This window comes from Rattus norvegicus, chromosome 7, assembly GCF_036323735.1.
Source record: "Rattus norvegicus strain BN/NHsdMcwi chromosome 7, GRCr8, whole genome shotgun sequence".
Lineage (NCBI taxonomy): Eukaryota > Metazoa > Chordata > Mammalia > Rodentia > Muridae > Rattus > Rattus norvegicus.
The window spans coordinates 110,103,815-110,119,568 of NC_086025.1; the positions used below are offsets into that span (position 1 = coordinate 110,103,815).

The 15,754-nt window shown below is 51.3% G+C and overlaps 1 protein-coding gene across 7 annotated transcripts; it reads right to left on the bottom strand.

The window, feature by feature from the left end:
- Positions 1-699: 699 nt before the first annotated feature.
- Positions 700-15,277, bottom strand: Dgat1 (diacylglycerol O-acyltransferase 1). Of its 7 annotated transcripts, NM_053437.2 has the most exons (17): positions 10,844-11,202; positions 5,346-5,433; positions 3,372-3,412; positions 3,194-3,279; positions 3,057-3,109; positions 2,827-2,932; positions 2,580-2,687; positions 2,421-2,495; positions 2,227-2,330; positions 2,105-2,143; positions 1,988-2,029; positions 1,868-1,912; positions 1,671-1,783; positions 1,528-1,593; positions 1,353-1,440; positions 1,206-1,268; positions 700-1,103 (listed from the first exon to the last, which is right to left on the bottom strand). In NM_053437.2, the coding sequence occupies exons 1-17, from the start codon at positions 11,074-11,076 to the stop codon at positions 951-953; spliced, it is 1,503 nt and encodes a 500-aa protein (NP_445889.2). In that variant the 5' UTR covers positions 11,077-11,202; the 3' UTR covers positions 700-950. The 7 variants fall into 7 exon arrangements, 6 of the variants coding, with proteins under 6 accessions (NP_445889.2, XP_063120406.1, XP_063120407.1 ...); XM_063264336.1 differs by having other exon boundaries at positions 731-1,103; positions 2,227-2,495; positions 10,844-15,225; XM_063264337.1 differs by having other exon boundaries at positions 731-1,103; positions 1,988-2,143; positions 10,844-15,204.
- Between the last annotated feature and the right edge of the window lie 477 nt (positions 15,278-15,754).

Consider the following 15,754-nt stretch of genomic DNA (forward strand, 5'->3'; position numbering starts at 1 on the left):
CCACCTAACTGCAGGTTAGGGTCTGTAGCCTGGCAGACTCTAGCGGTAGATAAGCACAAACCTCACCAAGGCAAGGACGAAGACCTTGGATTGTCAAAAAGACTCTTATATAAAAGTCCTCTGTCTAATTTGGCAGCTACTAAAACTTGGGGCAGAGTATTCACTCTCTTCAGAGCTCTATGTCAGAGCCAAGGGTAGTTTGGAAGAGTGAGCCAAGCCCAGTCAAGTTTGACCTCTGCAGCACAGCCTAGAGCCACTAGCCCAACTTGTTGAGCAGCCTGATCTCAAGGAGTTGAGACAGATCCTAAAGGTACAATGTGTAGAATTCCTGGGCCCCAAGCAGTGTACAAATGTCCTCTTCATGGATGGCTCCACCTCTAAAAGTGTGGATCTACATTCCTACTGGTGGTACTGGAATCAGGGTGTTTACCTGTCAGAGTCATCCTGTTGAGTCTACATAGCTCTGAGCCCTGGTCCTGCATGGATTAACAGGGCAGGATAAACTCACTGGGCTTTCCTGAGCAATGACATTGCTGCACCCTGCACTGCTGCCTCCTCCTGTGTCTGCTCTGCAGCTCAACAGCTTTGTCACATAGTCCCTGAGGTTGTAAACAGCAACCATGTAACCCCTTTCCAGCCCTACCTGAGATGGAGCCTGAGAATTTGAGTCCCCCTAAAGTAAGCACATGAGGGCGTAGGTCATCCTCAGCAGCCTCTACAACCCCTGTAGGAAGGTTTTTAGATAGCTCTTTATTGATATCCTCAGCCCCTGGTCAGCACAGACTCCCAGCACTGGCTCATACCAGCTGGACTCAGGTGCCATCCCCAAGAGCAGGAGTAGGCCCCATAGGGGCAGAGAGGCCTCCCAGACTAGGAGGAGTGTGCAGGCAGCCAGGAAGCCCTCCAGAACTCCAGGCCCAGGTTAGGGAGGGCTGGCCTTTGGCAGTAGCTCAGGCCCCTACTGGGGCATCATAGTTGAGCACGTAGTAGTCGTGGACATACATGAGCACAGCCACCGGTTGCCCAATGATGAGTGTCACCCACACAGCTGCATTGCCATAGTTCCCTTGGAAGAAGCGGTTCACAATCCAGGCCAGTGGGACCTGAGAACACATGAGGCTACAGTCAGGTGGCTACAATGGCCACAGAAGATGGGAGTCTAACACAGATGTAGGCTAAGAAACAAGCTTCGCAGAGTTCCTCACCTGAGCCATCATGGCTGTGAATGCCCAGAGGCGGAACATCCTCAGGGGAATGCTCACTAGGTACTGAACAGGGATAAGAGAAGTCAGGGTTTCAACTGGTGGCCACAGCCCTGCCCAGAGGTGAAGTGGGGTGTGCAGAGCACTGACCTCATGGAAGAAGGCTGACGCCAAAAAGACCCCAGTCCTGGCCATCCATTTGTTGCTGCCCAGTCTGAGCATAGGCTTGTAGAAGTGTCTGCGGAGCAAGGAAGCCATAGGATGAGGCTAATGCCATAGGGCCCAGGTCTACAACCATATTCCACAGGTGCATACACCGTCCTACCTGATGCACCACTTGTGCACGGGGATATTCCAGTTCTGCCAAAAGTAGGTGACAGACTCAGCATTCCTTGGGGTCAAGAAACAATGGGATAAGCAGAACATGCTATATGACCTACCCAGATTCCCCAGAAACACGCCACTCACCACCAGTCCCTGTAGAACTCGCGGTCTCCAAACTGCAGGAGCTCTGCCACAGCATTGAGACATGAGTGGAAAAGCCAATAGAAGAAGATGAGCCATATCAGATGGTTGGGGACCTTTGGGAGACAAAGCTCCAGGTTGCAAACTTACAGACTCCACCTTTCCTTCACACTCATCCCGCTGGAGTCTCTGACACTCACCGCCAGCTTTAAGAGACGCTCAATGATTCGTGAATAGTCCATGTCCTGTGGAAACAGGCTGCCTCAGCTAGCTATATCATCTACCCCGCCCACCCCTGCCACCAGGGAGCCTGACCTCACCTTGAAGGGCTTCATGGAGTTCTGGATAGTAGGGACCATCCACTGCAAAGGAAATAAATACCACATCAGTTTCCCTGGGCTGCACTGAGCCCTACCATACACCCACTCACCACTTACCTGCTGGATCAGCCCCACTTGAAGCTGGGTGAAAAAGAGCTGGGGAAGAACAGAGCAGTCAGCTGAGACTTGAGTTCCATATACACCCAAGCCCTGCCCATACCTCTGGGTCCAAACCTCACCATCTCAAGAACCCGCCGTAGCAGAAAGCGCTTTCGTATTCGGGGGGATCGAGGAAAGTTGAGTTCATAACACAAAGTAGGAGCAAAGATGAAGTAATAGAGATCTAGAAGGGAAGGGTAGGTGCTCAGACTACACAGCCCTGAACCTGACTTACAGTCTTGCCTCGGAGAGTCCCAACTCAACAGCTCCTCACCTCGGTAGGTCAGGTTGTCCGGATAGCTTACAGTGTTCTGGGCAGCAGCCCCACTGACCTTCTTCCCTGCAGACACTGACAGCAAAGAAAGACAGCAGTGAGAGCCACGGAGCCCAGTCTCTGTCCTATAGGTGAATCCCAATCCTGACAGCCTCTTACCAGCTTTGGCCTTGACCCTTCGCTGGCGGCACCACAGATTGACATCCCGGTAGGAGAAAAGCTTGAGGAAGATGATGGAGTATGATGCCAGAGCAAACAGGGAACCCACTGCAAGATAGGTGGCTCAGCCATGTCTGCCCACACACCACAGCTAACACAGGAAGGTGGTGGGCTCAGCTGTGACCACCCACATCCCATGAACAACCTGGGGTCAGCTCAACATGGGATGGTTGGGATGGAGACACACCTGGAGTGATAGACTCAACCAGTAAGGCCACAGCTGCTGGGAAGCAGATAATTGTGGCCAGGTTAACCACATGTAGCAGCAGCCCCATCTGCTCTGTCAGGGCACCCTGGAGAAGAAGAGAGCATTCAACCAGGTCCTCTGCCCCGGGAGAGAACTATCAGGCCTAGTAAGAAGTCATCTCAAGCAAGCACCAGTGACTTTTAGCAAGGATGGAGATAGGCACCACTTACCACTGACAGGCGCTTCTCAATCTGAAATGTAGCCACAATAAAGATATTGGATGCTGAGGACAGAAGCATCACAGGACAGGGTCAGGCTCTGGTCAACCTGTTCCCCCACCCATGGCCCTTCTTGGACTGCAGCTCACCAATGATCAAGCATGGGGCAGGCCAGCTGTAGGGGTCCTTCAGAAACAGAGACACCACCTGGATGGGATCCACCAGGATGCCATACCTGAGAGTGGGACAATGGGAGCCTGAATAGAGGGGGCCTCAGGGCCTAGGCAGGCTGGGGTGGGGTAAGAGGAGCCTGGAAGAGGTACTCACTTGATAAGATTCTCTAAAAATAACCTTGCATTACTCAGGATCTGCAAGAGACAATCAGGAGGGTTCAGCCCTGGTGGTGCTATGATGGCTCACTTTACCCCAGCACTTGGCCTGGAAAATAGCTGTAGCACTCTTAGCAAGGGACCAGGCCCTCTTGACAGCACAAACCAAGTGAGAGATTGAGAGGGGGGTGCCTACCCTTGCCCAGAGTAAGTTGTCCCTTTGGTGTCAAGAGAGACAAGAGGCAGCAGAAAGACTCATCGAAGCAAAAAAGGGCAGGAGTGGATGTTTCTGTACCTGAGTCAAATACTCTAGCAATAGGCAAAACTCCAAGAATATGGCCCCATGCAGCTCACTTAGAGGAGTGTGCCTCTGGATTCTAGCCTGAGACTCAGTGCTTGGCTCTCTACCCTTATCCATCTCATAGGCACTCGATATAGGCTGCCACTTCCCACTACCCAGACAGACGGAAACAGTGGGTAAGACAAGGCAACACTGGTGAGGTTCCTTGCCTGGATGCTCAGAGAAGGGACCATGGAGGTGGCAAGTTCAGGGACACCATACTCCAGCTTGGTACTTAAAACACACTGCTCTATACCACCTCCTGACTGCCCACAGCAAGTAGCTGGAGCCAGGATTCATGTATCCTGGAAGGGAAGAATAAAAGGACCAAAGGCCATGCGGGGCTTGAAGAGATGGCCCAGTAGTTAACAACGCTGGCTGCTCTTTGGTTCAACTCCTACCATTCAAAGAATGGATCACAGCTATCTGTTAACTCCAGTTCCAGGATATCTTCTGCTCTCCATGAACAGTGCATGTATGTGGTACAGAGGCACATATGAAGGCAAAACACCCAACACATTTTAAAAATGAAAAGCTGGGGTTGGGGATTTAGCTCAGTGGTAGAGCGCTTGCCTAGGAAGCGCAAGGCCCTGGGTTCGGTCCCCAGCTGGGGGGGGTGGGGGGGTGGGGTGGGATCTTAAAAAAAAATGAAAAGCCAGGTGGGTGCAGAAAGTTCCAAGAGAAGAGACTGCTATCTGGACTGGCCAAGCATCCCTCTGCCTAAAAGCTTCTTTATAGACCAGGCATGGCCATCTCCCCAGGCAAAGCTGACCTTGAGCCCACTGGTCCCTACTCCTCACTCGTCAAGCCTTATAGCTCCACAGCCTACCAAGGTCTGAAGCTCTCTCCAAGGAAAAAGTGCTGAACACTCAGAAACCTTTCAGAGCACGATAGGGCAGAGTCCCTTCCATACTGATAGCCTAAAGCGGGAACAGACACTCTGGGTGAGGGCAATAGGTACCAGACCATATCCAAGTGTTAGAAGCTGAGTGATGATAACCCTTTGTCCCTGATCCACCCATCAGGTTGTCCTTTTGAGCCTTGGACTCCAACAGCTTCTGGGGTGGGGATGCATAGCACCAGTAAGAACCAGGCCCTACAGGCCGCAGGCTTGGACATGGCATAGCATACCACCAATATTCAAGGCCAAAGGAAAGGGACTAGAAGACCTGTAAAGCAGTGGCTGGTTGCCAAGGGCTCTATGTCCATGAATCTACATGCCATAGGACATACATCCTCACAATTCTTTCTATACATTTCCAGGGAGGCCTTGGTCCCAGAGTGCCCTCTCAGCCTCTCAGCCTCCCAGCCTGGAGAGCAACTAATACTCCCCTCCATCTCCTTGCTCTCCCTACCACACCTACACAGCCAAGGGGGACCGGAGGCACAGCCAGAGTCTTCAAGATACTCATCATCTCTACTACCACTGAGCCATCCACAGAACTAGCCTGGGATCCAAGAGAAAGCCAGTCCCACTGCAGGGACCACCCCTGCTTCCCTCACAACCAGCCTAGTGCTAGCAACCACATGGAGCTATAGTCTTCAAAGGGCGGAGCCTCTGCCCAGGGAAAGGGCACCCTTGAAGGTTCTGCCATCCTGGCCACAGTGAGCCTGCTCCCACATCCCACTCACCAGCATCACCACGCACCAATTCAGGATACCACGGTAATTGCTGAAACCGCTGTCTGAGCTGAACAAAGAGTCTTGCAGACGATGGCACCTGGTGAAAAGGAGACAGGACCCTGCCCAGTAAGCATACACGAGCAGGACAAGGATGGACCCACCATGACCCACTCCTGCCCAGGTACCTTTTGTGCCAAGAGTTCACTACCCATTTGCAGACAAGGCCATTCCAGGAGGAAAAGGTCTCAGAAGCACATGGAGGCCTCTCCCTCTGGGCAGCAGAAAAGCTCAGTACAGGCAGAATTGACTAGGCAGGCCTCCATAAAGCTCGAGTTCCCCCGAACCAACTGCAATCAAGCTCTTGGACCACAGAGATAATCCCACTTGTGTATCCATGGTCCTCTGTGGACCTACTCAGTACTACTGCAGATTGCCCCTTCTGTTCATCCCATCTACCCAGTCACTTGTGAGGGAGTCCCCACCACAGTCAGTAAGAGCATTCTCCTGACATTTAGACATAAAGGCCCAGTAACAGCTGGCCAAGTGCCTGCCATTAATGTACATTTCTTTTTTTTTTTTTTTTTTTTTCGGAGCTGGGGACCGAACCCAGGGCCTTGCGCTTCCTAGGTAAGCGCTCTACCACTGAGCTAAATCCCCAGCTTAATGTACATTTCTTACAAGCAGTGGTTTGGTCCTCCATTTGCATGTTAAGTTTGTCCCTGACTCTGTTCAGGGCCATGAGGAGACTACTTAGGGAAACCCTCAGAACTACTACCCAGTGGTAGGATGCAGGACATCCAAAGAGTCCCTGGCTGTAAAGACCAAGCCTGGCAGAGGAGGACCGTGTGACTAAGATAAAGCCCAAACTCAGCTCCTGGCAAAGACAACAGGAAGAACCGAGAGCCCTAGTCCCAGTACCTAATGCCCTCGCTCATACTAACTGTGGCTCCACCTTGCCCTCTAGCTGCTGTGCCATCAGGAAGCCACACAGAATTGAGCAAGACCTAGATTTTGTAAGCAAAGAAGCTAGGGCCTCCCCTTCCCTCTCACCACATACACCTCTACCCTGGGGCGTCTGATGAGAAGCAGGCCAGGAAAGCTCTAAGCACCATCCTACAGAAGCCCTTTTAGGACTGACCTTGTTAGTGACCCTCAAATAAGAAGGGGCAAGCCCTAGCTTTGGTTAGGGTTGGAAGTCTGACCTCTCTCCAGAAGAAGGGTCAAAGAGACTAAGGGGCAGTGCCAACAAACTCAATCTTAGTTGTCAAGGTTGAGATCTAAAAAAACAAAAGCAAGACACCACCTGCCTTTGATCCCTGCACTCAGGAGGCAGAGGCAGGCAGATCTCTGAGTTTGAAACCAGCGTGTTCTACAGAGTTCTAGGATAGCTGGGGCTACAAGAGAAAACCTAGCTCAAAAAAAAACTACACAGGATTGAGATCTATTTGGCACCTAGTTCCAACCACAGTAGCTCCTGGTTAGTAGGGTAGTCACATCCTTCTTACTGTCCATGCCATGCTGCAGCACCAAAGTGAGACAGAGCCACCTTAGTTCCAGCCCAACATCACTCCCAACTGTCCGTTTCCTCAGGACTAGGCTTCCACTAGACCCATGTAATATAAGCCATGCAATATGACTATGCTATGTCTCTACCTTGAGTCCCCTTCTCCCCAAATCTAAGCTTGCCTTCTGATGACTGCCCCCTGTTTGGGGTATCCCCCACCCTGACCCCGACTGGTTTCACTGGCTTGATAGGACTGCCTTTAAGAGGCAACACCATGAGACAAATAGAAAGGCATCTCCCAGTCTGTCTACTAGACCACCCCACCAGTCCCCATCTCCACCCTGAAGCCCTGTGCTTGCAGCACAACTATCCCAAAACCTCCTGCCCCCCAAACCTCATGGCCTCTGTGGTACAACCCACCAACCACAGCCTGCACATAACCAAAGCTGTTTCACAAGACTGACCTCTCTCCCCTTTGGGTAACCAAGGAGGCCATGCTGCTCTTTCTATGGCCATCTCCAGAATGAAGACAAAAGTAGAGAATGGATCCTGCTTTCTAGAGCTAACAGCAAACAGGTAGTTTTGTTTTGCTTTGTTTTTAGATGTGACCTGTGTAGGCCAGGCTAGCCTTGGTTCTTCTGCCTCAAACTCCCAAGCTGCTGGTATAGCAAGCATGTGCCACCACACGGGACACCTTGTCTGGTTTAGCACACAAGGCCTTAAGAGGTTTTCTTCTTTTTTAAAAAATTATTTCATGTATATGAGTCCACTGTAGTTGTCCTCAGACACATCAGAAGAGGGCCTAGGATCCCATTACAGATGGTTGTGAACCACCATGTGGTTGCTGGGAATTGAACTCAGGACCTCTGGAAGAGCAGTCAGTGCTTATTAACCACTGAGCCACCTCTCCAGTTCCCAAGAGGTTTTTTTTTGTTTTTGTTTTTGTTGTTGTTGTTGTTGTTGTTATTTTTCCGGTTTGTTTGGTTGGTTGGTTTTGGGGTGGTTTTTTTTCAGGGTTCTTCTGTTGGACTTCCAATTCCTTCCTCAACTGTCCACACTGGTGTCTCAGGTTCTCTCTGGCTTTCCTATCCGGCATCTAGAAGGCACCATTCCCACTTCTCTGCTCCACCAATGCCACTCCCTCCATTCCTAAGTCAGAGACATCAGTTCCAGGGGAGGTAGCCCCATCAGCCAATGCCTGCAAAGCTCCAAGCCTGCCACTGTGACCAGAAGCTAGTAGGCTGAAGGGCAGGCTGCAGAAATGGCCAGCAGGGAAAAGAGGAGCTGGCTAGCCATGATGACAGCTATTTTTGCCACCCTCTCACCTACTAAAGAGCCTGCCCATGTCCTGTGCCTTCCAACTGTCTTACACTCACTCCGAGGCCAAAAGGACACAAAATAGCTGGCTCTCCTTCTTAGATCTCATGGTAGGTTCTTTACCCAGGCCTACTCAGACAAACCACACAGAACGAGGAAGAGGTGGCATCCTCTCTTGACTCTCCTTCAACCCCACACAAACACTGTGAAACAAGAACAAGCCCATTCACACACAGGTGCTAAGGTCTGTGCCACACCCAAAGGACCAACCTCTAAGTATGGGCTTCATCTGGAGACCACGCAGTTCAGACCTGACACCAAATAGAAAGAAAAGGACAGAATGCCAGCTCTTCCACCTGACACCTGACACTTCCTCTGTGCTGCTCTCTGAGCCAAGCCCCGGGGTACAAGGTGGAAGCAAGCTACTCATAATTCCTAGACCATACATAGAGACGTACAAAAGATATTCAAAGACAAATACCCTGGGGGAAAAAAACCACAAGGTCTTGCCTTGGGTAGACAAAATGCACAGCCTCACCTTGCCATAGGGTAGAAGAAATAAGCTGACATCCAGAACCTGGCTCAGTGGCCCAGCTTAAAGTGAGCAGGAAGTTATTAGGGAGGGAAGATACAGAAGCTCAAGGAGTCAAGAGGAAGGGTGAGAGCAGAGCTGGGCTGCCAAGAGCAACAACAGAGGGAGGGGGAGCTGGCAGAGAAAAGTGGCAATGGGGTGAACTACAGGCCAACTCCAAGAGGGCAGTCAGCCTGGCCCACCAACACCGAGGAATGGAATCTCGCTCCTCAACCAGGAGGCCTCCAGCCCTGTGGTATACCTAAGTTAGAACAAGGTCCACTGGCCACTGGGGGATGACAAACTCCCATCCGGTCCCAATCCCTGGAATGCAACATCCATCTATGGAGGAGAAGGGGCCATAGCCGAGACCCTTTCCACACATGCATGTACATCTTTCCTAGCTTTGCACAAGCCTCACACCAGAGGACACTGAAAACCTTCAATGGTCATCCGAAGATGTGCTTATTCTCTCTTGCCTGTCCCTGAATAGTAACTTGGCTTACAACTGAGACCTCAGATAAAAAGATACTTTCCCCACCCCTCTAGAGATCCTACTAGCCAAACTCCTAACTCCTAAAGAGTCAGCATAGGGGACTCTTAGGATCGTAGGACCTTAGGTCTTAGGACCCTTAACATCTTTTTTTTTTTCTTTTTTTCGGAGCTGGGGACCGAACCCAGGGACTTGCGCTTGCCTATCTACCACTGAGCTAAATCCCCAACCCCCTTAACATCTTTTCTAATGGAGCTGGCACCACTTGGAAGACAGAGGCAGGTGAATCAGTTTGAGACCAGCCTGATCTATAGAGCTAGTTACAGGACAGCCAAGGCTACACAGAGAAACCATGTTTGTTTGCTTGCTTGCTTGCTTGCTTGCTTGCTTGCTTGCTTGCTTGCTTACTTGATTGGTTGAGGGGATGGGGGAGATCAACATCTTTTCAGATGGAAAATTGGAGGCCAATCTCTCTCAAGACCAGCTTTGAATTACAGAAAATCGCCATCCCTCTAAGGAGGGTCAAACTCCTGCCCCACTCTTGCCTCCATGGCCTTCTTACCTGACCTTTGTTCATAATGTGCCAGGCCTGCCTCACACAGAAGTTATCTTATCTCCCAGGTGAACTGTGAACACCCTAAGGGCAGCTGGGGGGCAGGGAAGGTGGCCCCTCCCCACCGTCCCCATTAGAAAAAGACTCCGTTGATACAAAAAGAACAAGACTTTGGCAGCCTAGATATCCACTTCCTCCAAGGTCCTCAGCTACTTCCTAACCCAGAGCTGCTAAAGGGTCTCATAATGAACACCAGAAAGAGTCTCCAGACCAGCTTGGAGGAGACAGCCAGTGCTCCCAAAGAACAAGATGCATTTCTCCATTTCTTCAGTCAGTCACTCAGCTAAGCAGGACCTCTCCCATAGGTGTGTCCATACCAAACCTCGCTCCAGTACTCCAACCAGGGGATGAAAGTCTGTCTCACTGAGTAGTCAGCTCTGTCCCTATAGCCCACAGTCATTCTGGTAACATGACCAGGGCTTCAGGCCCTCCTACTTACTGGAAGAGAGGTGAATAAGCCTTAGCAGCCTCTCTGTTAGTACGAGAAAACTTCCTGTATGGTCCCCTGCCCTGAGCAAATGCCCATACCCGTCTCCTCAAACAGGCAAGGCTCCTCTCGAGCCTCTATCAGCCCTCTGGTCTGTACCCACAGGATTCCCCTCAGAGTTTTGCAAAGATAACTCTTTATCGCATCCCTCCCTGGAAAACATCTACCTCCTTCCATTGAAGAAAGTCCATTCATCTCCAAGCCCCAAGGCTCAGATTTCCTGCTACCTACCCCTCAGAAAGGACCTCAGGGGACTTTGCCTTAAGGTGTGCTTACTTCCCTGAGCAATATGGAAAAGGGGCTGCTGCCTACTCCTCTACCCAGGCTCCCTGGTAAGCTACTTGACCCCACCTGGGTGACCTTGGCAAGTGACCCTGTCCCGTCCCCCCAACCCCCAAGCCCGTGTCCCAATGTGGCCCAAGGGGAGCCCGGGACGCGGAACTCGCAAAGCTGTGGCCAACTTTTAAGAACTGGAAGCGAAGCTGGGGAGATCAGGTGTAAAGGGATCAGACACTCCGCTACCTCAGCTCCCAGTGGCCGTCGCCCACGCTGGTCTGCCGGTCTTTGTCCCGGGTGTGGGCTGGAGCCGGAACCGGAGCCGGAGCCGGAGCGTCACCCCCGGCGCCCAAGTCGGGGCCCACAGCGGCGTCTCGCACCTCCTCTTCGTCTACCATGGGCCCACTACCACCCTGGATGGAAACCCGCGAGCCGGTCCTCCGACGCCGAGAGCTTCCCGCGCCTCCGCGGTCGCCCATGGCTTCGGCCCGCACCACGTCGCGGCCCAGTCGTGCTCCGCCGGCTCACAGCGCCTGGAGCCCGCGGCCCCGCCTCTGGACCCTGAGCAACGGCCTCGGCCTCCGCCTCCGCCGCCGCCCCCTGCCGGCCTCCGTAGCCGGCGCAGGGCACCACTACTTCTGCGACGGTGAAGCTGGGATGCTATAGAGCAGCTGACTGGCTGTGGCGTCAACTGAGAGTCCATTTGTAGTCCGAGGCCAAGCTGAGGCGGGGCCTAATCGAAGACGCGGAGCACGCTGGGAATTGCGGGAGTAGAGCGTGAAGCCTCCTGGAAGTTGAAGGCATCACAAGCTGACGACGATAGCACTCTGGGAACTGCAGTCACAGGCCTACGGAAGCAACCAGTGCGCAGCTTGGCTGTGAACTTCTGTGGAAGAGGTCCAAGGTCCTGTCTCACTGTGAGGAGCAAGCTGGAGGAGTACTGCCCCGGCTCCTGACTCCCTGGCAGCTACGCATTTCCCCTGACCTCTTGCTTGCCCCTTGTCCCACTTCTGTAAAGACATAGTTTCGTCATCCCCGGCAGCGGTTTGACTGTAGGTCATTTATGAAACTGAGCTGACGCCTTGCGGCCCCAAATCCTTTTTCGAACGCACAACCGACAGACCTATATCTGCCCTGACAGCGCCGTTCTGCGAAAGATTCCTAGCTGCTAGGCAGGAACCACTTTAAATGGACCTTGGAGGACATACCCTGTCAAAGGGTCAAACGGGAGAAATACCCAGACTCACATCACAGCAAATGTGTGTAACAGCCCAGTTGTTAGTTAAATGAAGTAACTCATTAGTCACCATGGCCTTTTCCACCGCCCCGCAACCCCGTCGAGGACCTGACAAGCAATCCGCCTGATTTAGACCCCGCAGTTCATATGTCCGGGACCTCAGGAAGCACCTGATTTCCTTCAGAAACACTATAAGGACCAAGGAGAATAGTGACTTTCTTTTCTGGGCCAAGAAGTATCTCTAGGGCTGGAGAGATGGCTCGGTGGTTCAGAGTACTGATTATCTTCCAGAGGTCCTGAGTTCAATTCCCAGCAATCACACGGTGGCTGTAATGGGCATCTGATGTTCTCATCTGGTGTGTCTGAAGACAGCAACAGGGTACCCATATACATGAAATAAATAAGTCTTTTTGAAAAAGAAAAAGAAGTAGTTCTATAGGACAAGGTTGGTTGTCTCTCCTACAGGGTGCCACCAGTCTTCCTACTGAGCTCACCCCACTTCTATAGTATCCACTAGCTCTTCCTGTCAGGTCACTCTTTCTTCATGCCACCCCTCATGATGAACAATCTAAGGTACCTTGCAGGTGTCTTTGTGTATGTATGCAGAGAAAAACAGACCTGGGCAAGGACTTTTGTAGATCAGAGCCAACCTGGCCAGTGTCTCAGAACATTCCTCTGTCGCTGGCCCAGCATGTCTTTTAGCTGGGCCTTGGCAAGGCTACACTAATTTCCAGTATGGAACCAAAATCTAAAAGTGGAAGGTTGAGACCTAGCGTGCCACTAAAGCCGGAGGTGGATTCACACCATCCAATAGAATGAAAGTTCTCCTTTGAGACAGCTATTCATTGACATTCGGGCCTAGAGCTGTCCGTTTACAAGAAGCTATGGCAGTGAAGGGGCCAGAGGATGGACCAGAACCATCAGGAAGGATGGGTCTGTGGAGAACTTTGGCAAAGAGATGGGACTTATGTCAGAGTCCCAGGGCCTGATTCAAGGAGGAACTTCTGGAATGGATGCTTGAGAGGTACATACAGCTCACTGCCGAAATCTAGCATGAGGTGTGACCAGGTGCCAAGAGAAAAGGTCTGGTTGAGATTGGCTGGGAAGGAAGGTGTGGATGAATGCATTGGCAAAGAAATCATGGCGCAGCCCTGCTAGAGGTGACAACAAAAGGGGTTAAGACCCTGGAGGAAGGAGCCTTGCAAGCCTGAGGGGGTAAGAGGGCCAGGAAGGTTTTAGAAGTGTCCACATAGGGTGGGAGAAATGGCTCAGAGGTTATAAGCCCTGGCTGCTCTTCCAGAGGTCCTGAGTTCAATTCCCAGCAACCAGTGGTGGCTCACAACCATCTGTAAGAGGAACTGATGCCCTCTTCTGGCCTGTAGATACATATCTTCTGGCATATATGCAACGGAGCACTCATATAATAGATGTTTTTAAATTTTTAATTTAAAATAATTCGCAGGGCTGAGAGATGACTCAGTGGTTAAGGGCGCCAACTGATCTTCCAGAGGTCCTGAGTTCAATTCCCAGCAACCACATGATGGCTCACAACCATCTCCAGTCAGATCTGTTACCTTCTTCTGGTGTGTCTGAAGACAGTGACTGTATATACAAATACATAAAATAAATAAATCCTTTTTTTAAAAAACTTTGCAAACAGCTTCAGGCTGAACCCAGAACTCTAGCATTACTAGCAGGTCAAGGAAACCCTGCTTCGGACAGTTTGCAGCGATGAGAAGTAGGCTCATCTCAACCCTCCAAAAAGCTGTTTCCATCCCTTTGGCCTATGACCCTGGAGAAACAGAAGCAATCAAGACCCTGAAACTGTGGAGTTCTCCAGAAAGTAGGAAGATAAGAGACTTCCTTGTGTATCTTTGCTATTACCAAAGTAATGTTTGGGTGGATGGAGACAGCTGTGTAAAAGCAGTCCTGAGGTCTTCATCCACCCACAGCTGCTTATCAGGCCCTTGGGTTCCTCTTACAAATAGGAAATCTCTGACTGAGCAGTGTGACTCATGCCTTTAATCCCAGCACTGGGGAGGGTGAGGCAGGGAAATCTCTGAGTTCCAGGACAGCCAGAGAAACCTTGTCAATCTCTTTCCAGCGAGGAACAGTGACAATTAAGATCCTTCTGTGGAGCTAGAGAGATGACTCTGATGGCACTGACTATTCTTCCAGAGGACCTGAGTTCAAATCCCAGCAACCACATGGTGGCTCAGAACCATCTGTAATGGGATCTGATGCCCTCTTCTGGTGTGTCTGAAGACAGCTACAGTGTAATTATATATAAGTTTTTTTAAAAAAAAAATCCTTCTGTGGAGAACCTGATTAACCACTTCTCCCAGTGCCAGATGTGCCTTCATGCCTGTTAAAACTATGGTCCAAGCTTCCCAGAGAGCATGCCCTCCCCCACTGGAATATTCTCCAAACTGCTGGCACATAGGCCATGATCTGCTGCAAGATACATTTCTCCCTTTTACACTGCATGGAATCGGAGTGAGTCTGGCTCCTGGTCTTGCCAGGACGTGGGCAGTTGAGCTGGCTCTGACCTAAAACTGACCTAGTATGGCCATATCAAAGTTTTCGAGCCACTCAACTCACACCTGCTGACTGGCTTGCCTGGGATCATTGCTGTGTGAGCCTTCTACTCTCACTCCTGAGGCTGCTGCGACTCTCTCTACCCAGCACAGCCTCGTCTCCTGTTCCTCTGTTCTCCTTGTCTAGAATCTGAGGGCTTTGTGTGTGTACAGAAGTGCCCCTCCCTCTGGGCACTTCTACTTCGTACTGGCCCAGCCTAGCTGCCTAGCAGTACAGGAGCACACACTCACAGTCACTCACACACCCACACACTCACAGGGGTCTGTGAGAGACCAAATCTTTTAAGTTCACACTCCATTGTAGAGCACCTGACCTAAGTTGGAACTCAGGTAAACTAGCAGGCTGGTACTTAGCATTAGTTTCCAAGTTACCACCCAACAAGACCTATGTCTCCAGGCTACCTCCCCAACAAATCTGCACCCCACGATTACAAGCCCACCCCTGCCTCACAACCACCAATGCAGAGGGAAACAGAAGTTTATGGGTTGATTCCCAGCACCAGCCAATTGTGCTAAAGGCCATAGTAGCTCTCCATTAAATGCTTACCAGGCTAGAAACACTCCCATCACCACCACCTCCACCCCACTACCCTCACTTGCTGCTTTCTCTAAACTTTGCCCCAGTAGATTTTTGGGGCTCCTCTCCACGAAAACCATCCTCCTTGTTGGTGGTGGGCTAAGCCTGAGCTAGCTCGAATAAAGGCTGTGATTGCATTCGTATTGGCTCCTCTGGCTGGTCTTTTGGGGTTCACTAACACTTCCTTGGCACTACATCTGGATGAGAGCATCAGCATTGAGCCTTCAAGAGAGGCACTATACTCGGTAGAGGCTTCTGCTGTGCCATTTCCCCCGGTACCATCTCAGAGGATTGCAGAGAATGAGGGAGCCAGAGCAGAAGTACTAAGGAAAAGTACCAAGAGTGGAGGCAGGCCAGGCCAGGGACTGCTTCTCCATCACTTTGGGCAGGACCTAACTTCAGGCTTGCTGCCCAGAAGCTACAGGGCCCCTGAATACCTGAGACAGAGCAGGGTTGATTGCCCCAGGGGAATTGTCAATGGCTTTGCCTTCAGGCAGGTGCTCCACTGGCTCAGCTGGCCTGACTGAGCCTCTTCAGTAAGAGAAAAGCCAAAGCCTGTGCTTCACTTGGGATTTCAGCACTGATCTGAACCTGCAGAACCAGGAAATCTCCCCCTTAGGCACCCTCAGAGACCCTTAGCAAGCACCCCAACAGGACACGCCAGTCAACACTCCAAATTCTATCAAGAGTGGCATTTATTCTCCTCGTGGAGGTGCGGCGCTCCGAGGAGCTGGTGCTATTGTGCT

Coding starts and splice junctions, on each gene's coding strand:
- Dgat1 (XM_063264335.1), bottom strand. CDS start 11,076: ATGGGCGACCGCGGAGGCGCGGGAAGCTCTCGGCGTCGGAGGACCGGC. Junction 2,688..2,826: donor GGTTGAGTCTATCACTCCAG/GTGTGTCTCCAT, acceptor CCTATCTTGCAG/TGGGTTCCCTGTTTGCTCTG. Junction 1,269..1,352: donor CGTCAGCCTTCTTCCATGAG/GTCAGTGCTCTG, acceptor ATCCCTGTTCAG/TACCTAGTGAGCATTCCCCT.